Source organism: Periplaneta americana, chromosome 13 (genome assembly GCF_040183065.1).
Source record: "Periplaneta americana isolate PAMFEO1 chromosome 13, P.americana_PAMFEO1_priV1, whole genome shotgun sequence".
Classification (NCBI taxonomy): Eukaryota; Metazoa; Arthropoda; class Insecta; order Blattodea; family Blattidae; genus Periplaneta; species Periplaneta americana.
In genome coordinates this window covers 58,790,481-58,818,288 of record NC_091129.1, presented here as the reverse complement: position 1 = coordinate 58,818,288, position 27,808 = coordinate 58,790,481, and the positions used below count along the sequence as shown (strand labels likewise).

Sequence of the window (27,808 nt, the reverse complement as noted above, 5' to 3'; positions counted from 1 at the left end):
ATTATTGGTACCTAATTATTCTTTTTACACACACCAAACAAAAATTCTATGTTTATTGTGACTCACACTACAAGACAACATATTATTTTCATAGATAAACAACTGATCCAATGTTATTCTTAAATATTATACTTTAAATATAATTTTAATATGAGAACATTGTAACTACCGGTATTATTTATTTACTCATCTGTAATTAATTAATGAAGATACTGACTTCAGTGAGTCACAAGCTATTCACATCGTAGTCATGTTTGATTGAATAGTGTTACCAACAGTAATAACTAATCTAAATTGTGTTGATTCATACATTAATAAATAACATACTCTGAGAAAGAAACTCAGAAAAAATATTTTTGAAAGTGGTTTGTGGTGTACATTTTTCTGGAATTAACCTCCATAGTATCACAGTTATGACAGAGATTATGTTAGGTTTGTTTTATTCCTTTCCCCCCCATAATGTACTATTCCTGTTTTTCTTCTTCAACAGACACCCAGTATGCTTGGCTGAGTTGGGGTCCAAATTTTGAAGTCATAAGAACCATAAATGGAGCTAAAGTGGCTGCTTGGACATTTGGTGCTGTGTTGCGTGACTTCAAAACCAGAGTGACTTGTGTCACGGAGCTTCCCTGTAATGATGAGTCAGGAAGAGTTTCACAGTTTGTGGTGGGACTGGAATGTGAACTGGTTGGGGGAATGATATGCATTTTTGATATTAGAGGCTCCAAAGTCCTACGAGCTGTGCAGATGCCATCAAAGGTAAGAGATCATATTGAATAATATTCATGTTGTTCAACATCTCCGTTTATTTTTATTGAAATGTTCATAATCGCCAGTTTCATTTTATCCTTGTCCACATTGTATAACAACACTGATAGAATTCCATATCTGTCTCATTTTATTTAGTGCTAGTTCATTCATTCATTCATTTATTTTATTCCATAGATCTTACATGAGCAATGAAGCTTTAAGATGTGGAACATGTCAACATTTTACAATATTACAATTACAATTTTTACAAATTTTTATAGTTTTACAATTTAGTAATTTTCTACAATTTTTACAATTTTGTACAATTTTTTTACATTTTTTTTACATTTTTTTTACATTTTGGCGAGATGTAGTGAGATGAGATGAGGTCCGAGGATTCGCCAAAATATTACCCGGCATTTGCCTTTTCGGTGGGGGAAACCTCGGAAAAACCCAACCAGGTAATCAAATCAAAGGGGGTAATCAAATCAAAGGGGTTGATGCCAAGGACTCGCCATAGACCATCCGGCTTCAGTCCCACGGCTGGGGAAAACCTCCGAAGAAACCAAAGTCCAAAGGGGGATCCAACCCAAGCCCGAATGCAGCTCCGGATCAGCAGCCCAGCGAGTCTGTCGACTGACCAACATCGATGGCTCTACTAAAAGTATACAATACATAGCCAATCAGATTATTAAATTTACAAACGCAAACGATCATTCATAAGTTGAGCTATATTATAATACAAAACAATTTAATTAAATTTAAGGCATAAACAATTCAACCAGTTGTGATATACAGAAATTGATAATACATATCATGCAAACTACTTCAAATTACAAACACAAACAATTTATCAGTAGAGCTATATAGATTACTATTCAATTTAAGGCATATACAATTCATCGACCAAATCTATACAAATATATACAATACAAAGTAGCATACTTTCATTAAGCTATACAAATTTGTGCAATTAATATCAAGTAGATTAATTCAATTTATAATCATAAACAATTCATCAGTTGAGCTGTACATATTACCATTCAATTTACAGTAGGTCTATATACAATTCATCAGTAGAGCTACACTGACTAGTAATCATTTTAAGAACATATACAATTCATCAGCCAAACTATACAAACATATACAATCAAATTAGTTGAATTTACAAACTTATTTTCGTTAAGCTATACAATTCATATGAAGTAGATTAATTCAATTTATAAGCTTAAACAATTCATCAGTTGACCTATACAGTATACTATTCAATTTACAGTACATACAATTCATCAGTTATGCTAAACAAAAAATACAATACATAGTAAACAGATTAAGTCAATATAAAAACATATTTTAGTTGAGCTATATAAAATTGTACATGTCATTTAAGTAGAATAATTCAATTCACAAGCATAAACAATTCATCAATTGTGTAGAAGGTATGAGTATGTAGAAATTTGGTTAATTCTTTTCTGAACCTTTTCTCGTTGTTCTTCAAATCTTTAAGATAATTAGGCAGTGCATTGAAGACTGTTATACATGAATAGCAAACTCCTTTTTTAAAACAGCTTAGACTAACAGAGGGTAGATGAAGATCTGATTCATGTCTTGTATTAAAATGATGAATGTCTTGATTAGTACTGAATTTATCTTGGTTCTTAATATACAGCATCATTAGGGAAAGAATGTATTCACAAGGTAAAGTCAAGATTTCTAAGTTTCGGAAAATATTTTTACATGAGGTCCTTTTATGCACACCGGCCATTATTCTTATAGCTTTCTTTTGTAAAACAAAAACATGTTTAGCTTCAGACGAGTTACCCCAGAGTATTAATCCATATTTCATTACAGAGTGAAAATATGCAAAGTATGACATTTTAAGTAAGTTTATATCACCAATAGTAGATAAGGATCTTAATGCATAACAGGCAGAGCTCAATTTACGAGTAATACATTCTATATGCGTTTTCCAGTTCAAGTGATTATCCAATTCTAAACCAAGAAACTTTGTGCTTATAGATTCTTTGAGATGAGTTCCATTTAATCGAATACTGTAGGAAACCTGAGCACTATTGTGTGTACTAAATTTGACTGCACTGGTTTTATCAACATTAAGTGCTAGTTTATTTGCATGGAACCATTCATTCATTAGATTCAGCACTGCATTAGAAGTGTTTATAAAATGATCGTATTGTTTGCTTGAAATAATTACACTTGTATCATCTGCAAATAAAATTACATGGGATGAATTGTTTATGGTCAAGGCTAAATCATTAATATAAACTAGAAACAACAATGGACCTAAAATTGACCCCTGCGGAACACCATGTTTAATATTTCTAAATTCTGAATAAGTAACTTTATGACTATTTGGTACATTTATTTCTACTTTTTGTTTTCTATTTGATAAGTACGATGTAAACCAACCCAACATCTCATCTTTAATGCCATAAAACTTCAATTTTTTTACTAATATACTATGGTCTACACAATCAAATGCTTTAGCCATAGACAAATAAATAGAAAGACCCCCAACTCAATGCATTACCTTCGACACGCTATTGACGCGACGTCGAGACACTTTGCGGCAAAACATCGGAACTACATCTCGTTACACATAGCGGCAGAAATTAAATTAATTTATCAAAGTTGACTAATAAAAGTTTTTGCATCTTCTAGATAAAATATGTAATTGAGATACAGGATGCGAATAGGATAGGATACTTCTCTCCAAAACACCTTAAGCACTATTTTTAAATAATGTTATGCATCATGTATTGGAAGATAAAAACAAAGATTGAGTATGGAATATTGACTTCGAAGTTATTATTGGTCAGTTATATAATTATAATTCGCTCTTAATTTTTTTATGTCAAACATTAGCTTAAAATAGTCATAAGATGTTTTGCTGTGACATAGTACAACGCACGTTCATAAACATTTATAAAACACCACTTTATTTGTTTTACACCGTCAGAGCTGAACATCTATTTTTAAAACTGCCATTAGTTTAATATATGGATATTAAAAATCTAAGTAATCAATAATCAATAATCACCATTGATAAAGAATACAAAGAAACTCTCCAGCGGGGTAGCCAAACAATCAGAGTTTGATTCAGAAAAATGACTGACATCAGGACTGGGTGCAAACAACTGGATAGGTTGGAATGGTTTTGGAGTTGAGGTAGCAGGTAGAGCGGGATCTAGTGGGGAAGGGGATGGAGGAGGTAGATCAGATGGTGAAATGAATGAAGCGGTTAGGTTAGGTGGTGAAGTGGACAAAGTAGGTAGGACTGGTGATGTAGGACTGGATGGTAGTTCAAAGGATGGTGTGATGTCTGTAGTTCCCGAGTAGAGATACCAAGCGTCTCTTGATGGAATGGCCCCTCTTAGTAAGCTGTACCTGAAGGGATCCTTGAACTGGTTTTTGTGGAAATGTTTCTCACAAAGATAGGCCCTTTTTTTAGGGAACTGGTTTTCGGCCACATCAGCCCATATCTGGTACCTGTAACAATCAAGGTTCTGTTATTAGTTTCGAAAAATAACGCAAACCAGAGTTGGTACTAATTTAAGTCATTGAAATAATTTCCATTATTTCCATCATATATTTCCATTATTTCCATCATATAATTTCATTACTTAAATCACAGGTTCAAATTATATGCAGCTAACATGGTTGAGATGAGAACAACTTTTTAAAGAAGAAAATATAAACGTCTTTACATATGGCTGGCTATTCTGCTCACTTCTTAAATCTATTCCTAAGAGAGACAACAGAACACATGGCGCAAGTAGTCAAGTAGGATCTACTTTCGGAATTACAACCAAATTCAAGTATGGTATAATGCTGGGGGCTGAAACGAATAGCTGTAGCTCTTATCAATATTCAAAGTAACAGTTGCACAAATGCTATATTGGTTATGTATTTATTAAAAAAAAAAAAAAACACAGTGAAAAGCTCTTCTCATAAATTTATTGCAATAACATTAGTTCATGTAAATTGGATATTAATACTTTTCTATAGAATAACAATTTAACTTCGAATGATATCTTACCCAAGTCTAAGCTAATATAATTAAGTGTAAATTATTAGTGATGTAACTGTTTGTGTATTTTAAATTAAGCCTATGTGTTAACATAACAAAGACAGATTTTAATATAATGTTATTAGTACTTAAAATAGCATATTCAGAAACATAATAGCATGAAAGAATTAATGCATAAATGTACTTCAAATTAATTACATTGGGAGGCAAAAAGTAATTTAAAGAAACAAATCTGATTTCAACGGAAAATCTCATTTAAATATAAGAATCACTACAGTTTACCAAATAGGCCCAAAGGCTATAAATGATTGAAGCTTATGTCTAACGTCAATAAAAAGTATTGTTATTATTATTATTATTATTATTATTATTATTATTATTATTATTAACGCCATTATTACTTCTATTTCCTTACCTTTTACGCTGTGCTGCATTACTTGGCACTGGAAATCGGAATAGCCGTGTCTTCCCATCACTGCCAGATTTCTGGCAATAAACTGCAGCACATTTACGGCGTAAAAGGTCTGCCATCTGCTTTCAATTAACTGAAACAAACAAGAAGTAGACTAGTATAATTTAATGCATTAATGATACATTTCATAAAACAATAATTACAGGAAATTGGCTAAACTAGCGCAGAGGTAGTTCCCTTCGTCCTCCGCTTATACACCTTGCATATAGGAATCTCTGACAGGTTAGGTCTGGTTAGTTGAGGCTATTGTTATGTATTGTATATAGATCAACTCCATCCTCACAAAAAATTCCTTATTAATTCAATGTTTTTCGCTTTCAAAATCACCAGAACTACCTGTACGCTAATTACCACTGGTAACACGAAACTTTTTTTTATCAAATTATTTAAGTAACGGTACTACTGCAAACTGTAAAATTCAAATTTTCTAAATATCTGGTTTCCGGGAATAATATATTCATTCAATTCAGATTCTATCTCAAGAATTTTAAGACGTCTGAACAACCTAACCCAACTGTATATAAAAAAAAATTAGATATTCCTTCAACTCAGGATGTGTATTAACTCGATTGGCTTACCTCTCAGTCTCTTCGTGATATTGTATTTAGGCCTACAGAATCTTGAAATTCGGCACACGAGAAGCAGTTCATTCACCACGTGGCCTAGGTGAACTGAAATAAAGAGGAAGGGTAGTGTCACGCATTAATATCTGAAAAAGTACATTACATTTTTTAAAACAATTAAACGATCTCAGTATATCACATGTTTAAGAAATGATGAACATTTAAAAATTAGATAGGTAATTCTAGTAAACTCAAACCTAATTCTTTCTTACCTTTGCCGTTGCGAATTACTCCTTCTTGCAAAAACCACTATAAAAAAAACTTTGGTCACTGCAAAACCCACTCGTGAACCTGGGTCCACGTAGAAATTTTTTAAATACTTAATTTTATTTTAAATCTTTGCTTCGAACTCACTTCGATATAACAACTCTATTTATTTGTCTATGATAACAACAGTCGTTCAAAATGTCGTCCTTTTTTTCCAGATCCACATGAAACAGAGCTGCTAACATCCACACATTGATCAACTGAACAAATATGACTATATTAGAAATAGAAATATCGAATTTATCGCTGCTTTGTCTCCGACGAAAGATGAAAATCGGCTATACAAAAATTATATAATATAAAAATAATAACAATAATATTTTCCGTGTTGTAAAACTGACACATCCTGTAAATAATGGATATCTGTTAAAAAACTGTCATATTGGCAAAACTTATAACCAAAGAACTTTCGAAAACAAAGACTTTGTGTTACCCTAGATCATACAAATTCTGTGATTGAAATACAGCTAGCGCTGTCCTGACCACATGCGGCAAACTAAGGAACATCTATGAGCATCCAACTTCTCTCATTTGAGTAAAACCACCCTGGCTTTAGCCAAGTCACAAAAAATCCCACCTACATGTAGTTTCGAATTTAATGAATTTAGTATTTCATCCACCAAACTAAAAGCAGCATTCTCTGTCGATTTTTGTTTTCTAAATCCAAACTGTTCTAAAACTAATATATTGTTGGACTCCAGGTAATGATATAATCTATTATACATAACTTTCTCAAACACTTTTGAAAATGTTGTTAATAATGATATGGGTCTGTAATTAGCAATAGTACATTTATCTCCCTTTTTGTATATTGGTTTTACTATTGAATATTTGAGTCTTTCTGGAAAAATACCACATTGCATTGACAAATTGCATAGATAGCTTAACGGAGGGGATAATATTTCAGAACAAGCTTTCAGAACTTTACTTGGAATTTCATCATATCCAGAGGAATATTTTGTTTTTAGTTGTTTTATCACATGCATGATTTCTGCTGCGGTAGTGGGAATAAATTTGAGACCTAAAAACTCAGCGTTAAATGCATCAGTTAGGTAACCAAGTGCAGCATCTTCTGCACAATCTTGAATGTTTAAGTTCTGAATAATATTTATATAGAAGTCGTTAAAATGATTTGCAATTGATTTTGGGTTATCTGTTTTACTATCATTGATTTTAATGCAAGTAATATTTTCACTCTTTGAATATCGATTAGTTTCATTTTTAATAATATCCCAAATAGGCTAGTTTTAATCTTATTATCTGAATTTTGTATTTTTTCATTCAGATACATTTTCTTTGCATCTTTTATAACTTTTGTCAAAGTTTTACAGTAATTCTTGTAGTAATTAAGAACATGAGGATCATCATTATTCCTACTCATTAAATATAGATTCCTTTTTCTAGCACATGATATTTATTCCCTGAGTTATCTACGTGTTTTTACTTTTACATTTTTTCACCACCTTGACTGGAAAACATTCATTGAAATAATTCGTAAATGTAGTGAAAAATGCATTAAATTTAGTATTAATATCAATGGTATCGGTACTATATACATTTTCCCAAGATTCATTTTGTAGACATGTATTTAAATGATGAAGAGATTCAGCATTTATAATCCTTTTTTTTATTTTTAGATTAACACTTTGGAATTTTTCACTCATATTGAAAACACTTAGAATTTGTGCATCGTGATCAGACAGGCCATTGACTAATGGTACTGTTGAATAGGAATTCAATCTACTTTTATCTATAAATATATTATCAATGGCAGTACTACTTCCAGCTTGTGTTCTGGTTGGAAAACTTACTGTGTGACTAAGATTATAAGTTTCAAGAAGTGAGTTTAATTTTCTTTTACGTGAGCTTTCTGATAGATAATCTATGTTTATGTCACCACAGATTACAAATTCGGTATGTGGTTTATAAAGTCTTTTCAATAATGAATCTAAGTTAGTTGTAAATTTCTTATAATCTCCCATTGGCGCCCTATAAACACATAAGATAATTAAATTTGATATCTCATAACCAATTTGTATTCCACAGATTTCAATATCTTGTTCAAGGCAAAAATCAGATATATCAATTTTACTAAATAATAGATCCTCTCTGATAAAAATACAGGCACCCCCTTTTTGGAAGACATGTCTACAGAAATGGGAACCTAATACATATCCATGTAAAGACAGTTGTAGTATTTCCTGTTGCTTCATATGATGTTCAGTTATACATAATATCTGAGGTTTATGCTTTTGAGTTGCTAAAGAAGTGATCAATTCATCAGTTTTTTGTTTTAATCCCCTAATATTTTGATGAAAAATAGTGAAGTTACTGTGTTCATTACTAGAAACATCAGAGCATTTACAATTTAGTTGAACTTGTTTCAAACACCTTACTGGTGGGAGGTTTAACCTAAAAAAGGAGAAGCCCTAGCATTAACTAATACAGGAATATTACAACTCTGCTTTTTAACTTGGCTGCCTCTGATGCTATTAGCAATAAGAACCGAAAGGTGCTCCTTGCCTCTACCATTCAGATGCAGGCCATGTGACGTATATTCATACCTTCTTATAGGGCTTACATCTATCAAACCAATGTGTGATGCCCCAAGTCTCATCAGAGCCCGCTCAAGCCGCATATTCACGCTCCGCAGTAACGCATGTTGTTGTTGTTTCAATGCCTTGCATCTAGCAATGAAGCCATTAGCATTATTGCTCTCCAATACTTCTGGGCTACAGTGTCTTCTGCAGATAGTGCATTGCAGGTCTTCAAGTGGCTCTTGTTCATCTCCTATTGACTGTTGCACAGGAAACACAATGGTAAATTTAGAATTTGTAGTTTATGTAAGTGGCTTGCCAAGCAATCGTGTCCTGTAAGCAGCCTGAAGGCTGCAACTGCAGTTTTCCATGATGCTTGTGGGATTACTTCTGGGTTCAAGATTAGGGTGTTCCATTTTTTATATTCGGCATGTTAATGCAATAGAAAGAACTGTAATGCTACTGTTACATAACAATACCGTTTCCAATATAGATTCAGGAACTATGAAAATATAAGCCTTAGGTATCTTCAGAGTTCTCTATAAGGATTTTGTAAAGATGAAATTAATTGTTATACAGTTATAATATGTCCTGCGCCCTGGCATTGTGGTCTGAGGCATACTACCTAGAACTCACAGTACAGAATGTGTGCTGGTTCGAGTCTTGATGGAGAAAGAAATTTCCTCATGAAATTTCGGCCAGTGTATGGGACTCTGCCCACCCATTATCGTGATGCACTTGGGGAGTTATAATAAGTAGTGAAATCCAGTTACAAAAGCCAGCTATAACGGCTGGAAGGATCATCATGCTAATCACATGATATCTCCATTCTGGTTGGATGATTGTCCATTTCTGCGTCGGCATGTGACCGTGAGGCCTGGAACTGGCTGTTCAGTCTGGGCCCTTAAAGGGCTGTAATGCCTCCACACTCTCTACCTGCTTAAATTATCTCAAACCATACCATTAAAGTTTAATCGTAAGGAAGAAGGACCCGAGGTCAACAAAGTTTGGTACCCGGCCCTCAGAAGCATACACACCAAACCCTTTCTCCGACAATTGGACACTATGACAGCCAATCAGAACACCGAAGCCACTGGTATGGACCAGGGCGATCGACAAGCCACAATCCTCCCACACCTGCTACCATTCTCAGTACCAGTCCTTGATACACACAGCAGATCTCTCCGCTCACGTGAACCATGCCACTGAAGATGTCCACCGGAGTAGTGGATGAAACGTTTTGTTGTATTACCGACTGACCACGGCCCTCTAGCCTGGAGAATACCAATCCTACCCTAAACCTCTGTTTCTCTCTCAAAATGAGAGTCCAAGTTTCACAACCATGCAGAACAATCTGTAATATAACTGTTTTATAAATTCTAACTTTAAGCTTTTTTGAGAGCAGATTGAATGACATCTAACCCGAATAATAACACGCATTTCCCATATTTATTCTGCATTTAATTTCCTCCCGAGTGTCATTTATATTTGTTACTGTTGCTCCAAGATATTTGAATTTTTCTCTGTTCGCCTCAAGCGGATCCTGTAAGAATTTCAATTTTGCCTGCTTCTTCTTTCTACCACCATTTAACAGTCTTCATCAAACCACGATTTCTTTTTTTTTTTTTTTTTTCAGTTTCATAATAACTTATGCTCTGCTCTGCTGTAATTTTGATATTATCTCGGATATTTTCCCACATGCTATTAACATTAAACTCTTCCTCAACTTAGAACTTGCTGAAGTGGCAGACCTATTTGAAATTTCGACGTGATTATGTTGCTTAGTTTTTTTGTCCTTTAATTTCGGAACATTGAATCTTCTAATATTAACTTGTTGCTCTACTCACTTGGCTACTGATAGTCTTTCTCGTCGTTTTCCAGTTACCAAAAAAGGCCAGAATTACAGTCTACCCCCCTGAAGGTTCAAGTGTTTACTATACTGGTATGTCTTTGTTTATCTTTCAAGATGTGAGCTATCTGGTTGTGTGTCAATCCATCCAAGTATTATTATTATATTCACTGAATTATTTAAATATTCAGTAATAGCCTAGATCATATATACTAACAGATAACTCCTTTATATGGACTTTCGAGTTTGCAGTTGGAGGCCGGCTTGATGTAGTTCAATAATCGTTAACAGATGGCACAATGACAAACACCATCACGAGACACGAACTCTGAACCGGTCTGATCGGTCTAAATCGATTATTTCTTGCTTACGAGATTATCTCGTAAGCAACGGTATGTACTGTCGACAACTGATGACCATGGATAAATTATTATTGGCCTATATGACCTTGGCAAGTTCGTAACGAGTCGGCTAAATATAGTTGTCACGTGGGCGAAGCGAAGAGATAAGATAAAGTATGCCTTTGCATTGAATAGAATACAATACAGTCTCTCGGCGCAAAGCCAATGTACCTATATAGAATATAGAATATGTAGACCATGTTATAAAGTTATCGGTCGGCTAAATTATGATTCGTTATCTCTTCTGTTTTTATATATTGTCGTGAATATTATTTATATTATCAACTGAGTGTGTAACATAATTTATCCGTTAATTGATATTTCACTAATGACAAATCCAAAGAACAATGGGAAATAAAGGACTAAACACTGAAAAATAAATAAAATAAGAGAATTTGACGTTCATAATTATAATGTTGTCGGAGTTTTGTTATACTTTACTTTGAATTATTTTAACTTGCACCACAAAAACGTATGAAAATTAATGTTAACATTACCTATTTAGTTATGATAGTAGTATATTGGAAAATTTGTGCATATAGCCTGATTACAATATATAAGTAATCCTATCCTAACCTAACCAATTTTTATTTTATTTATTTATTTATTTAATAATAACATATACATAAAAACGTTACATTAAAATACCCCGAAAGAGCAAAGCTCGTGTTCGGGGACAGTTCCGTTACATAGATACACATACTTTGTAGACAAAATACTTAAGAAAAAAGCTCACATAAAGATTGTAATAAAATTAGTAAATAATAATACTAATAATAACTGAGTGAAAAAAGAGACGATGTTTAGATTGATGGATTAATATTAAATTATTATTAGTAGTATAATTAGTGCAAGTCATGTTGATATAGTAACCAAGATAAAATAGAAAAATACACTTAGGATAGAAATAAACTTCTTTTACAATACATGGTACATAATATATATACAGGGAAGTCTGTCATATAAATTTTTTAATTCTGGATCTGAAAATTTCATTGCTTAAAGTAGTCAATTCTGGATGAAATTTTATTATCGAATTATATAGCCGTGGACCATAATTTGTACTGTGTAGTAAAGCAGCAGATGTGAAATATTTAGGTTCAACTAATTTAAGAATTTCATTTCGTCTCGTATTATGAGCATGTGGCTGAGCTACAAATTTCGTTCTATTTTTATGATAGAATTTCATTAAAGAGTATTTATAAATTTGGTCAATTCTAAAAACATTAAATTCAGAATGGATCAAATTTGTTGGATAATCCAGTCGCCTTTTCAAACAAATTTTGATTATACGTTTTTGCAACATAATTAGAGGAAAAAGAGCAGTTTTTGTAATGCCTCCCCATCCAATTATACCATATTGGATAACAGATTCAACTAGAGCCAAATAAACCAAACGTAATACATGAGTAGGCAAGTAATGGCGAAGGTTTACAAATTTGTAAATTGTTTTACGTATCCTGTTACATAAAAAGGTGATTTGTCTATCCCATTTCAAGTGCTGATCAACAATAATTCCCAGGTATTTCACATCTACAGATTCTTTCAGGCAAGGGCATTTACAGGTTGTAGAGAGTTTACGAAATGAGTCGTGGATTATTAATTTTAAATGAGAAAGTGATTTCAATTTGTTCAATCCAGAGACTGTTAAAGAAAATGGCACCAAAGTAGTTTTAGTTATATTTAGAGATAGCAAATTTGCATCAAGCCAGTTTTTGATCAAATTTATACCTACATTGGCATGTTTATAAGTGTCCTCCCAAGTTAAACCACTGAAAATCACCACCGTATCATCAGCGTAAGAATAACAGGAGCCATTATGTACTTTCAAATCAATGTTTAATAAATCATTAATATATATTAAAAATAGAATAGGACCTAAAATTGTTCCCTGAGGGACACCTATATCAATATTTACATTTTCACTGATATTATCATCAATTTTGGTTACCTGAGTTCTTTTGTTTAAGTATGATTGAAATAACTTATGCGCAATACCCCTGACTCCTATATCAAATAATTTGTCCAGAAGTAAACGATGGTTAACCGTGTCAAAAGCTTTCCTTAAATCTAAGAAAATCCCTAAACATTTAGAACTGTAATCCAACTCCTGCATAATTTTACCAGTGACTTCAATAATATGGTAGTCTTGTTTATTTCATACATGTTCGTATAATTATACAAAAACAAGAATAATCTAGTTTGCAGCCTGTGATATTGTCTCGTTTACAGTATTATATAATATACATATTACGATATTTACTAGGTACTTTAACAATATATAGTTAATAATATTATAAAATATACAGGCCTAATCCATTACCAAGAAATAGCCCTTCCCTCACATGTTCAATACTGTTTAGGCTACCTCAAAAGGCCTTCAAACCTTAAAAACTATTAGAAACTGGATTAAAATAGTCATGTTGATGTAGGCCTACAACATTACATTTTTTTGTCACTACTCCTGATCCCATTCTAACAGTTTCAGGTTTTGTAATTTGTAACAATACTGACAATACTGATGGGTCATTCCATAGTCACACACGTAACATTTTCGAAATAACTATGATCTTCACAGGATATTTAATCAAATACTTAGGAGTTCATGAAAGACACATCACTGTTTTTTAACGTAAGCATTCCAAAATATAAACAGAAAATCATAATGAAAAGGAATAGTTAATAATGTAAAAAATATTAAATATTATATGGTGTGACACATGAACATTTTCTTGCCACTTAATTTATTACCAAAATTGAAAATATTCATATTATTGTGCCAAATGTCATAAATGCATTTAGTTGTTTTCCAAACAATTAAGACATTTGTGTAGTACATATAACTGCTAAATCGCATACTTTAATAAAAATAACAGTGCCGTTAACAAATAAAATATTACAAATTATATTGTGACACACGAACATTTCTGTCAAGTTGATTACTAATCTTTTCAAATGCATATAGAGATTTACCGTATACACTGTGCCTACAGTTCTTATTATACAAAGCAACACTTGATTACACTGAAGTACACTTTCAGATTTAAAATATCCACGGTTGTTTACAACTATATGTGGCGATATCTCCTGTATAATGTCACGTAACAAATACATCAATATAGGCTATCCACTTTTTCTGCCATTTGTAGTACTTCTCTTTTTTTAACAACACAGACGCTTTAAATTCTTCGCCACCACAAGCTTTCGTAACTTCCTCTGCTTATTTGAAGTCTTTTTTAAAATTGATTATTTAACGATGTTGTATCAACTACTAGGTTATTTAGCGTCGATGGGATTGGTGATAGCGAAATGATATTTGGCGAGATGAGGTCGAGGATTCGCCATAGATTACATGACATTTGCCTTACAATTGGGGAAAACCTCGGAAAACCCCAACCAGATAATCAGCCCAAGCGGGAATCGAACCCGCACACCAGCGCAACTCTGGATCGACAGGCAAGCGCCTTAAGGTTGACGCTCACTGGCATGAACTGACCGGAACGGAAATCTACAGCAGTCCGTCTTCCGCGGAAGCTCTTACGCTCACTGCTCGGAATATTCCGGTACAGTCGACAGGCAGTCTGGTTTAAACATGGAGTGGGATAGTAGTTCCGAAGATTATTTTATTTTACTGAGTCTTTAGCTGATGAGGAGGAAAAAAAGAAAAAAATTATGGAGGCATAACTAGAGCCCGGATTTTATGTAATATTAAAATGAGAAATATGTACATAAATATGTAGCTAAAAATGACAAAATATATAGATAAATCTAGACTGGGATGGCAAAACACGATATATGCACTTTTCATAATTTTACAGGAGAGCAATTTTAAACTTTTGAGTTTAATTTTAAAATATTTGGAATTAATATTGGAAACTAAGACAGTAGTATTTTAATGGTTAATTTCCTTGAGATGTTGAATTTAAATTTGGATTTGATATTTTTTTTTCAATAGGCACTTTGAAATTTGAAATTTTCCAACATATCATCTTTTGCCCAATTATTTTAATGTAAATAAAAGAGACAAATGAGAAGGTGGCAAAACTTGAAATTTTACATAAAATATGTAGTATAGGCCTATTTTCTTCATCAACTCTGCGGAAAGGCACGATGTTTGTAGATTATTATTATTATTATTATTATTATTATTATTATTATTAATTGAAACAACTGTAATCGTAATATTAAATAAAATGTTTTGTTTTGAGTGCACAAGAAATTAACTCAGAACTATATTAATTATTAATTTAAAGAAAAATGGTTTTGTTTAGAGAATAAGGCAGGAGTTGAATTACAATCACCTACCGTTTTTAACTATTTCTGGTTTGTTTTCGCTGGTCACTGTCCTCTGATATTTTACCAACAAGTACAGCTGCAGTATGTGAAGTTTTCAATTATCTGTAGGGATCATAGCAATCCTCACCAATACGAGTAGGGGTCAGAGAGGCTCAGTAAGTCCCTTTATAGTTTCTGACTACGTTTTCGTGTATAATGGCTGTCGTGTTTTGGATATATGTTAGTAAATTATTTTATGAAGGTAATACTGTAGTTTCTCTGTTTTTAGTTTTCGGATCATACTTTCCTCTACTGTCAGACATAATAAATCCACATGGAGAAACCTTCTTCTTGTGTATAAGATTATTAATCTGATCTCTAGATTATAGGCCATGAATATGTGAAAACATTTTTTTTTTTAACAATTGAATTGTTTCGTCCCCTGGAATTTGTCAATGAATAATTTACAATAATTTTTCATGTATGCTGCATAATATTTTGTCCTCTATTTTTCCTTTAACTTTTGTTTTGGATAATATTACGTTTCGAAAGTATTTTTTAGATTTCTTTATAATTCTGAAGATGAGTTTGTTTTTCTTGAGAATGTTATGTTTTATTTAACGACACTTGCAACTACCGAGGTTATATCAGCGTTGCCGGTGTGCTGGAATTTTGTCCCGCAGCAGTTCTTTTACATGCCAGTAAATCTACTGACATGATCCTGTCGCATTTAAACACACTTAAATGCCATCGACCTGGCCCGGGATCAAACCCGCAACCTCGGGCCTAGAAGGCCAGCACTATACCAACTGAGCCAACCAGGCCGCCCAGGGGTCTAAAAGTTTTAGCAGGAACTATTTCACCTTTTCTCGTAATATACTCCGTCCCACATTCCTTCTTAATTTTCTCTTCTTCTGTCTTTGAATGTTTTATTTGTTTTATTCTCTTACTTTCTTATAGAATTTATTGGATCTTCTTTTGTCATTATCCTGCCCTTGAGTTTCTTCATTTACTGTAGAATTGATTGAATCTTCTCTTGTTATTATCACCTGTTTTTGAATTTCTTCATTTCCTCTAAAATTGATTTAATCTTCCCTTGTCAATATTATACTCTGTTTCTTAGTGTATTCAATCCCTGTTGAATTTATTGTTGTTATTATCTGTCTCTGATTTCTCACTATCCATTATCTGCAATGGTTGAGGATTTACATCGGAAATGTCTTGCTCATTATAGCTTTCACGTGTATCATTATGTTGATAGTAAATTAAAATTCTCTTCCATTTTTAGATATAGAATTTCCAGGGCTTCAGTCACTATCAGCAATTGAATCACATTCGTCACTTTCATCATTTATGAAAGACACTTCAAATAGGTAAAATTCTTTACCTGCAAATGCATTAGTAATTAATTGCGAACTGTGATTTCCTTCGTATTTTCTTCCAAATCCATAAAATTATATTCTTGCTTACTTATAGTAATCTCCATCGCAGTTGACCGCATTGACTGTGTTTCCATAATTTTTCCTCTTAAGTCCGTAATAGTTTGTTTTTTTATATCTGTTGTGACCTCTATGTCGTCTAATTCATATCCATTATTAAAATTCTACTACACAAGGATGGGAAGGAAGCACACAACTATAATATTCCTGCTCTAGTTATATTACTTCACACTTGTTCAGGGCTTTGTGTATCATTAAAGAGCCTCTTCTTTGAAATTTCAAACCATGCATATCACATCAAACATTTTACCCACATAAGACTATTGATTCTCGCCATAAACTAGTGTCATCATTTGAACTGTATAACAAATTAAAATTTCAAACGTTGTTAATCATTATCTTGCACTGATGAGAGTACCAATACACACGTTTTAACTGGAAGTTTCCAGAATAACAGATGGCAAAACATGTTATGTCAACATATCAATGTTTGCCACTTTAGAAAATTCTAAGACCAAACTTGATATGTACACTTATGAAATTCTGCCACCTCACAAAATTGAAAGATTTCACAGATCATGAAGTGACTGGACTTAATATTACTGTAATTATTCACCCTAGACATATCATGCTTTGCCAGGAGGCTATATAGATCTTCATGAAACCTACCAAATGAGCTGAAAAATAGAAAATGGCCAAACAGTGACATATCATGTTCTGCCATCCCAGTCTAGAAATATGTAATAAATAAAAACATGTAATTTAAAATCTAAGCTTTATTAGATGTATTTCTGCACACTAATAACAGATTACAAGTGCACATGTGATTCACCCTTATTTAATTATTGTTTGGAGGCGAAATTAATATAATTAAATATTTTTCCATATTTTCTGTCGTCATTGATCGTCTCGTCAATGGCAACCCATATGTAGGAACTATCAAGTCCAGCTCTTATCGTTTCCAATGTGTCAGTGTAGCTGGTGTTCAAATAATTTTTCCGGAGTGTTGATTCATGCGAAATATTGAAGTTGCATCCTTTCGGACAAGTGAGCGTTTGCCGTTTAAAAAACAAGCATAAGTCTCTCACAGAATATTTCCGGTTTGTTCCGTTCCGATCGGTTCGTATTGTATTGTATTTATTAACATTCCATGGTATTCATACATGCTTACAGCTAGAATATGGAACAAGTCAAAAAACTTAATACCGGTACTATTATAAAATCTTAATTTATAGTCACAGTCTAGATGAAATATATACAGACGAGATTTACAATATAGTCTACTAGTACAACACATAGTTTTAGTATCAATTTCATGAAGTGTTATTGAATGTCATGAATTCACCTACAGAATAGAAGGCGTGAGAAATTGGGTACTTCTTTAATTTGGCCCTAAATAATTTTATGTTTTGAGTTTCATTTTTTATATCGATAGGGAGGCTATTAAAAATTTTTACTGCCATATAACGCACTCCTTTTTGATAGCATGATAGACTTGCCGATGGAGTATGAAAGTCATTTTTTTGACGTGTATTTATGCTATGAACTGTTGAATTAGTTACAAAGTTTTCACGATTACATACGAGGAAGACTATTAATGAAAAGATATACTGACAAGCCATGGGCATTATTTGTAGTTTTTTTAAAATAGTCCTACACGACTCCCTAGATTTCGCACCTACTATTATTCTAATTACTCTTTTTTGTAATAGAAATATATTGTTACTATCTGTGGAATTTCCCCAGAATATTATTCCAAAACTCATTACCGAGTGGAAGTATGCAAAGTATATTGTTTTTAAGGTATTTATATTTACTATCTTTTGCATAGATCTAACAGCAAAACAAGCTGTTTCAATCTACTACCGTGCTGTTTACAAATGGAAATTTTGCCACGTATCTTCTTGATCTTCTGAATTCAAACTTCATATTATGATCAGCCCTAAGTATGAGGTTTCACTAGTCTAGTATTGATGTCGGTCCAGGCTTTGTGTCTCATATGTGACTTGAACAATGCACCAAGTCTGGGTTTTTCGTCACCTTCAGTCGAGCAATTCCCACACTAAGTCTTACCATATCTTCACCATTTTGACATATTTTGCTGCCCTGTGTTAAGATCTTTTCTATTGAATCAATTTGGGTTTGTAAGGATCCCACCCTAACACTTCATATTCCATTATTGGGTGAACATGGGTATCTATTATCCCCCCCCCCCCCAAAGTAAGAGCATGGACGACCTGAATTTTGATTTCTTATAGAGAAGAGTGATATTTAATGGTAAGAGAAACGGAATAGGTAGATGGGAGAGATTGGATTTACTTCTCAGGAAAGTAATTGTATGCCTACAAGCTACACCATTGTTACAAATGACTGGAACAGGAAGGGCTAAGAAATTGCAATACTTTTATTAATAAAAACAATAATAATATAATACATTTATTGTTAAAAAATGTGAAAGTGTACAATGGTTTGTCTTAAAGTATTTTACAAATATAACATTCAAAACATAAAATATATAGACCACAGACTAAGCTACATCACATTGCTGTGTACAATATGTTACATATGATTAGAACATTAAGTGCTAAGAAATTACAATAATAATAATAATAATAATAATAATAATAATAATAATAATGATAATAATGATAATAATAATAATTTATTTTTTTATTTATTTTTATTTATTTAGAATATTAACGTGCAAAACAACAGCACAAGGCCCATTAAAGTTTAGCACGATACAAAACAGAACAAAACAGCAAATGATGATGAGAATGAATGATAGAAAATGGCAATGAGATGAAATACAAACAATATAATAGTCTACATCAATCATAGATCAAATAAAATTATAAAATTAGTACAATAATAATGGAAATAGTCTACATTAATCAATTGACCAAATGCAAGAAAAAAAAAATGGACAAATAATTATTAAAATTAGGTCAGTGAGTTAAAAGTCAAAGATATGCTACACATTAAATGGATCCAAGTTGAATCCATGCAAATTAGCATGCATCTGCAGACCGGAGACAGAGATTTAGAATTCCTATTATAAAACATTTTATGAAATCTTAAACCCTTAGCAGGAATACGAAGACTGATATTGCTTATGAAGGATTCACAATCAATATCACCCTTAATGACTTTACAAAAAAATAAATAATCAAGATCCTGACGTCTGGTAAACAAACTACCGCAATTGAAATATTCGCAATTAGTCTCATAGTTATAATCGGAATTTGGTAAAAATCTATAAGAACACAGGGAAATAAATTTTCTTTGAATATTCTCCAATTTAGCCGAGTCATTGGCAGTAATGGAGTTCCATACAACAGATGCATATTCAAGCTTGGATCTAACCAATGTATAGTATAAAATTAATAAACACATAGGTGTAGAAAAAGAATAAGTTATAGACCTAATTAGACCAAGCATTCTTAATGAATGGGTATAAATATATTGCACATGATCATGAAAATATAATTTAGAATCGAGTAAGACACCAAGATCTCTAATACAATCTTTCTTAGTAATTACGACATTACTAAGAGAATAATTAAATTTTTGGGAAGTAGTTTTCCGTGAGAAGGAAATAACAAAAGTTTTGGATTGATTAATTTTCATTCCATTTTCAACAGACCGTTGTAAAATTGAATTAATGTCATTTTGAAGAATTTGACAATCAGCCGAACTATTAATTTTACGAAAGATTTTGAGATCATCCGCAAATAAAAGACAGCTAGAACTTATTCTCTTACTTATATCATTTATAAATAATAAAAATAGGAGAGGTCCCAATGTAGACCCTTGAGGAACTCCACATAAACTATTAAATGGAACCGAGAGAGAATTACCTAGTCGAACACAAGACTATCTGTTAAATAATTTTCAAACCAATTAACGTAGTTAGTGGAGAGACCAAAATTACTTAATTTATTTAATAAAATTTTGTGAGGAACAACATCAAATGCTTTGCTAAAATCAAAATAAACTGAGTCAATTTGACCTTGAGTTTCGACAACAGGCATAATGAGATTGAGATAGGAAACTAAATTAGTAGTAGTAGATTTCCCTCTAGTAAATCCATGTTGGGCCGAATTGATCTTATTTTTGACATAAAATGAAATGTGTTTATGAATAATTTTTTCAAAAATTTTAGAAAAATTGTTTAGGATAGAAATGGGTCTATAATTAGTAACACTGTTTTTTATTACCATTTTTAAAAACTGGAATAATGGATGCTTCCTTCCAAAGTGATGGGTAAATTCCTGTTTTTAAACTAAGATTGAATAAAAAAGTTAAAATGGGTATGAAAATATTAGAGCAACCCTTGATTATAAAATTAGGAATGCTATCTGTACCTTTGATTTATTAGGTTTAGCTTTTTAATGGCTTTAGTTACATCATCGGATGTAATTTTAGGCAGGGGCAAACAGTCAGTAATATTAGAATCATAAGTAATGAAATTAAAGTTACAATTTTGTTGAACAGACTTAAATTGACTAGCAAATGCATTTGCAATTTCTTTTTCATCTGTGATGTGAACGCCATTTAGTATTAATTCTGTGGGATAGCTATTAGTTTTTCGAAACGTTTCTACATATTTCCAAAATTTGTTTGGTTCATGCTTTAGGTTATCATCAATTGATTGTAACCATTTGAATTTATCGGATTTAATCATGGCTTTGACCTGTTTTCTAAAATTAGAAAAAATTTGATAATGATCAGTTTTATATTTTTTGTAATTTTTATGAGCTTTATTTTTTTTCTTAATAAGCTGACGTAATTCGTTTGAAAACCATTTAGGATAGTGCGATTTTTTAACAAAGGTGACAGGGACACAAAGGGATATAGCATTGCTTATAATTTAATTTGAGACAAGGAATTTGCAGCAGTGTTTACATCAGTAGTCTGATATATGCTAGTCCAATCATAATTGTATAGAATAGAATAAAGATTCAGATAATCACCTTGAGAATAATTTAAGTATGCACTAATATGACAGTGTTCTGGTAACGATAAATTTACTTCAATATAAATAGAGATAGATGGATGATAAATATCCTCTAAAACTAGAGAGTGATTGGCAAGTTTAACTGTACTGTTATTGACATTAGTAAAAACCAAATCAAGAAGATTTTTACTCGTAACTGTAGAGTTAATTTGAATTAATCCAAGAAGGCAGGACGAGGAATATAAATCCTTAGCCTTAATTTTAGAGTAATAATGAGTATCATTAAGATTAAAACCAGTTGACCAGTTCATACCCGGAGTATTGAAATCACCAAGGATTACTATTCTAAAATTTTGAGTGTCAAGATTTTTTTCAAGAAAATTAAGATAAGATTTTAAGTGACTGTGATCTGTATCAGGAGAGAAATAATGGTTACCAATTAACAGATTAAAACCATCAGCCATTCTAATTTCAACCCGTACGCATTCACTAATAATTTCTAAGTCAAAACGCCTTCTCGTAAAAGGTAACTGGTTGCTAATCGCTGTTAGGACACCACCACCTCTTTTTTTGTTAGTGTCTTCAAACAGCCTGTCTGCACGAAACACAGTATAATTATTAGGAAATAAATTCGAATTAATAACTGACTCAGACAACCATGTTTCAGTGAGACAGATAATGAGATCATTATTACTCACTATATTTTGAAAAATTTCATCAACTTTAGTATTAAGTCCACGAACATTTTGGTAGAAAATCTCAAGATGATTAATAGAACTGAACATTGAAAGTGAGAGCGAGCGAGACTAAGACTAAGACTCATTTCCCTGAGAATCAACGGAGTTCAAATTGGCAGAATGCGCAAAATGCTGCTCAGGCTTTAGTTTACCATAAAAAGGTGCAATTAGGCAACCTGCAGGCCAAACTTCAGGATTGTTAATGGAATCGAAATCCCTCACATCAACAGTGATGTGAAAGGAAGAATATGATTGATATTTAGTTTTTAGTTTAGTTACAGCGAGAGATCTTAGCTGAAGTTGATTCTTCAGAGAGTCCTCTATATTGCTTGTGCTGACTTTTGAACTAAATCTCGAAACAAATAGAGATTTAGTTTTTATTCTCTCAGGGGCCATTTCAATGTTGCTCTTAACCAATGTTCCAACTTTGGGTTCTCTTTTTTTATATTTCTTACGAGATACCAATTGAAAACCTTCAGAGTCGTTGGCAGATGTTGAAGCAGTGGCCTGATTAAGTTCAAGATTATGTCTAACTGTAACAGGAGGAGTTGTGGACACAGACGTCCTTGTTGCTGACGCATCAGAATTACAAGTATGTGGATTGTCAGCAGTTTTGTTCTCTGACACAACCTTACTGTATGACTTCTTAATGGGGTCATTAGATCGAAGAGAATTAGTAGATTTAATTTGATTAGGGATTAAAGGGCAGCCACCCTTAGATAATAACTCAGATAATTGCTCTTTGAGAACAAAATTTTCGCTTTTCAGCTCGTTCATGTCTTTCTCCAGATTCTTTACATAAACCAATATATCACTCACCATGTCCAATACCGAGACACTATTAAGTCTTACTGTTTCAATTTGTACAGCAAGCCCATCATATGACGATAGAAAGTTCGGAAGAACCAATTCTCGGGTAGGTGAGATCACCTTCTTCTCCCCAGGTTGAGTGGATCACACTTGTGTGTTGTCTCCTTGCGAAAATTTCAAAACACTTAAACATTTCCGGCACTTATAAGTAGAACTTCCACTCTGCATGAAAATGTCGAATTCTGCTTCGCCAATGTTAAGGCAATCGAGATGAAATCGAAGACCACAGGGTCCCGCACATTTAAGGAACTTCTGTCTCCCGAAGAAGGCCGAATTACAAATCGTACAGATATCCTTACTTGGCGCCATAGCAGTACAAGCAGCGAGGCACTGACTAAGCAATTCAGGCAGCTACTCACTAGCACAACCGTTCAGCATGACGGCTGACGACCGATAATGATAATAATAATAATAATAATTATAATAATAATAAATAATAATAATAACAATAACAATAATATACATTTATTACTAGCAAGGTAAATCCTAAATATTAACACAATAAAAAAGTTGGAAACAATCAGTGATATGTGTTAAAAATGTATATAGAAAATGAAGAAAATACATTTATTACTAAATATGTTATATTATACAATTTTTTCTTACGTATTTCACAAATGTAACATTCAAATCACAAAATATAGACTACAGATTCTATCACACCCTTTGAAGAGCTAGGTTATCTCGTCTTAGGGAGTGATTCAGCAAAAATATATTGAGAGAAGAGAAAATGAAAAATTATGGATTATAACATTGATAAAAGGAAATACACATCCAGAAAATCTGAGTTAGTTATACAAATTACTGAAATATTAAGTTACTAACCATTAAACTAATAAATCAAAGCTGAAGTAGCCTAATGAATTTCTTATACGTTGCATCTTTAATTCCATGTTGAAATTTAACATGGCTTGTTGCAGCTTTAATTCCATGTATAAATGTAATATGGTTTAACTCTCCTAGGTACAAAAATGATTAGGTTTTAAGGCAAGTTTTAATTATACTTCCCTCATGTCGATTAATCCTAAATGCAAAAGGTTACCTTTCCCTCTAAACTAAAGGAAGCAGTAGTAAAACTTATCCATAAAAGAAGGATCTAAAGATAATATAGACAATCTATTATAGGTCATAACACATTCCTGTATACCCAAAATGATTACTGCCATGAAGAATATTCCTAACCGCAATAAATAAGTCAAAAGAATGTATGAAAAAGTTAATTTTGTGTTTTAATATTCCTAGTATGTTCACAAACATGTGTGAATGTAACATAAGTTACTGTGGAATGTCCCATACACAAATGAAATTGTAATGACCCCAACGAGTAAGCTAAAGTCAAACTGTTTGTAATGACCCCAACGAGTAAGTTACCCTTCTTATCCCCCTTTTTTCACCTAAAGACAAAGTTAGAACTCATGGAACTCGAAATGTTGTGAAATCTTTAAAAAATTAAGTGAAAAAAGTCTAATCTATAACTTCATTGAACTGCAAAAGACAATTTTCAATTAATATTTTAAGATCTTTCATCTTATTTTAAATTTCAAGACACTATAACATTTCATTAACTACAAGTGCATTTGAAATGAAACATACAGTGTCTTCCGTTAGGAACATGACTGGACTCCAGTTCCCATGAAAGAGCCTGCATTATAACAGGCAAAGGCTGTGCATAGCTGGAGGATCCAATCGCTTTTCTAATGAAAGACCCTATATTTTCTTAATTTATTGTATATTTATAATGCGTTTCTTTTAAATTGGTGGTCATAGTGAGGGAAATGTATGTGAACAAGGCTTTAAATATTAAACTCTCAATTATCCGCTTTGTGGATTAACCACAGCCTTTTTGTATACTCTACAAATTTTTAATCTTGACTGTACAGCACCTTACAGAATAATGATTTTGAACAGGTAGATTTGTATTGTAATTGAGATTTGGTTGTGAATGATTACATAGTACAGGCACATGTTGTCGATTGGTTTTTGTTAGTGCCGAACAATGTCTGAAAAGCGAAAACTTGTACGATATGTAAAAACAAGTTGCACCACTGAGGCCGAAATCAGTTCAATCAGAATGTTGCATGATTGGATGAAGATAAACTTGTGAGTAAAGTGTTCATTTTGACACTTACTGTACTATCAAGGAAATCCACCGACTTAGATCTCAAGATTCAGGTTGGGAAAATTTTGGGTGAAAGTATGGCCAAATCCATATGAGATACGGCTTTTTCCCCATATAGGCCTGGGTTCAAGAGGGGAAAAAAAATTGGAATGTTAAGAGTCAAACAACTGTAGTGTAACTATTCATTACTACAACAAAAAATCATGTGCCAGCGTGGCTCACGTGGTAGTATGTTGGACTCGAGTGTAGACAGTGCATGAAGTTCGGGTTCGTATCCCTTTTCGTCATTTGTTTTGTAATGTTTTTATTTCAATACACATAGGCTACTCATAGCATCCTAAGGTTACATCATTTTGCAATGTGTACGAAAATGAATGGTTTGAAGAATAAATTTCCATTTTATATTGCATTGACACAAAGTATTTCTTCAGATGATTCACATTACTACACATCACTGATTAATTGTAAACATAGCGCACCGGATACAGAGTGCCAATACACTATGTTTACAATTAATCACAAATATGTAGTAATGTGAATCATCTGGAAGAAATACTTCGTATCAATGCAATGTAATTGAACTCAATAAGATGGAAATTTATTCTTCAAACCATTCATTTTCACACGCATTGCAAAATAATTATAACCTTAGCAAGCTACGAATGTGTACTAAAATAAAACGTAAAAAAATGACGAAAAGGGATTCGAACCCGAACTTTATGCGCTGTCTACACCTACGTCCAACTTGCTACCATCAGAGTCATGCCACCACACGATTTCTTGTTGCAGCAATAAACAGTTATACTACAGTCATTTGACTCATAATTTTTCAATGTTTTTCTCAACCCAGGCCCATGTAGAAAAAAAAAAAACCGTGACACGTGTCTTATGGATTTGGCCATACTTTCACCCGAAATTTTCTCGACCTGAATCGTGACATAAAAGTGGGTTGGTCTCCTTACTCTCGGCTCCACAAGTAAAGAACCCTGGCCTCACACCACTTCTACACAGATGACAGTGATTGACAGGCCAGTTAGGGGAAGTAAACTTGCTAAACCTTTCAGCTGTTGCCACGTTTGCTCTTGGCTTGACTCTTTAAATGTATTTTCTTTTGCAACTGGTTGGAGTCTTTCAAAAATGGAAATTTCACAACACAGCATTCTCGGCGGTCTTCTGGCGGTATCTTTGTCCACAGTTTCACTAATTGGGGGAGCGTGTCAGTCAGATTTATGGCTTCCTGAACCCAACCCTGCAACGAAGGTTCTTTACTTGTGAAACCAAGAGTATAAGTAGTGTAGCATTCATGAAAACAATTTAAGTTCCTAGTATATTTGTAAGTTAAGTGACTAAATAATTCAAATTTCTTCTTAAACATCCATGTCAACTCAGTTGCGAACTATGCATGGTTTATCTACCCACCCCCCTCCCCCCAGTGACTGCGGATAATCGATAGTCTACTGCATATTATTATATTAACACAACTATATGCATCTGCATGTCTGGCTCAAAAATTAAGTTCAAATTGGGTTTACTACTTTTTTACCACTTCGACTACTGTTTACAATAATATTTACAACTTAAATCAGTTGTTTTTAAGTATTCTTATTTTGGAAACTTTGGAATGTTTGTTCAGTGACTTTCCTTTCAACATCATCTTACATTTATAAAATAATTTGCTTGTAACCAGTTGTTCTAGAATAAATACTCTATGATCCCTGCATGTTTCACCTTGCAGCCATAATGAAACCTCAAGATCATTCATGAACTCTTTCAGGAACTTTGATTTCAGTTGCTTTTCATGATAAATTTCTGGAAAGAATTTTTCAAAAACGTTCAAACACTTGTCAACAATGTGCAGAAAGTCAGCAGTAGGTGCATGGAGTCCAGTGCTGACATCACAAACGTTACCATAAGTTTTATTTAATATTAACAGATATCTCTTCTCAGTCAGTTTAGTCTGTTCAATTAATAAGTCCTCACAGGTAGAACATTCATATTGTTTCGTACATTTATTTGCTAAGTATCCAGCAAAATATGCAACAGAACACGCTTCTGATGTAATAGTTTCTTCAGGTACATATGTTTCTTCATATGTAGTTGTCATTTGACCTCTTGGTAAATTAGAGTCATCACATGTAGGCCTACTTGAATTAAGGGAATCGGCTGTAGATTGCGCCGATAGTTCAGTATTTTCAGCACATGGTGCACTATCAGTTTTTGGACAGTTATTTTTTTTTTATTTTGGCGTTCCCAGTAGATTCAGCACTATTACTTATTGTTAAATTGTTATCCTCATCAGCTTCACAATTTGATGCTTCTGATTTCATCAAAGTATTTATAACATTTATTCTGAAAAGACATCTCAATAGTCTTGCTGTTGGATTTCGTTTATAACCACCCTTCTGACGATAAATGGAAAACAAGTTTTCTAGTGCATCTTGATTTAATCTATTTGTCAACA

General features: G+C 32.8%; 2 protein-coding genes across 5 annotated transcripts in view; one reads left to right on the top strand and one right to left on the bottom strand.

Moving 5' to 3' along the window:
- Nucleotides 1-27,808, top strand: part of Elys (AT hook containing transcription factor 1 homolog) — a 225,577-nt gene that overhangs the window by 2,280 nt on the left and 195,489 nt on the right. For all 4 annotated transcript variants that reach the window (XM_069843302.1, XM_069843303.1, XM_069843304.1 and 1 more), the window contains exon 3: nt 491-759. In XM_069843302.1, coding sequence (XP_069699403.1) covers nt 491-759 — 269 coding nt within the window. The remainder of the gene's footprint in view (nt 1-490; nt 760-27,808) is intronic.
- On the bottom strand, nt 3,798-5,451 carry LOC138712632 (uncharacterized). The gene is made up of 2 exons (XM_069844600.1): nt 5,214-5,451; nt 3,798-4,257 (listed from the first exon to the last, which is right to left on the bottom strand). Exons 1-2 carry the CDS (start codon nt 5,327-5,329, stop codon nt 3,798-3,800), a joined length of 576 nt encoding a protein of 191 aa, XP_069700701.1. The 5' UTR covers nt 5,330-5,451.

What these genes read in the sequence shown, in the direction of transcription:
- LOC138712632 (XM_069844600.1), bottom strand. Translation starts at nt 5,329, where the DNA reads ATGGCAGACCTTTTACGCCGTAAATGTGCTGCAGTTTATTGCCAGAAA. An exon ending in AATGCAGCACAGCGTAAAAG is followed by an intron (nt 4,258 to 5,213) that starts GTAAGGAAATAG and finishes TGATTGTTACAG; the next exon opens with GTACCAGATATGGGCTGATG.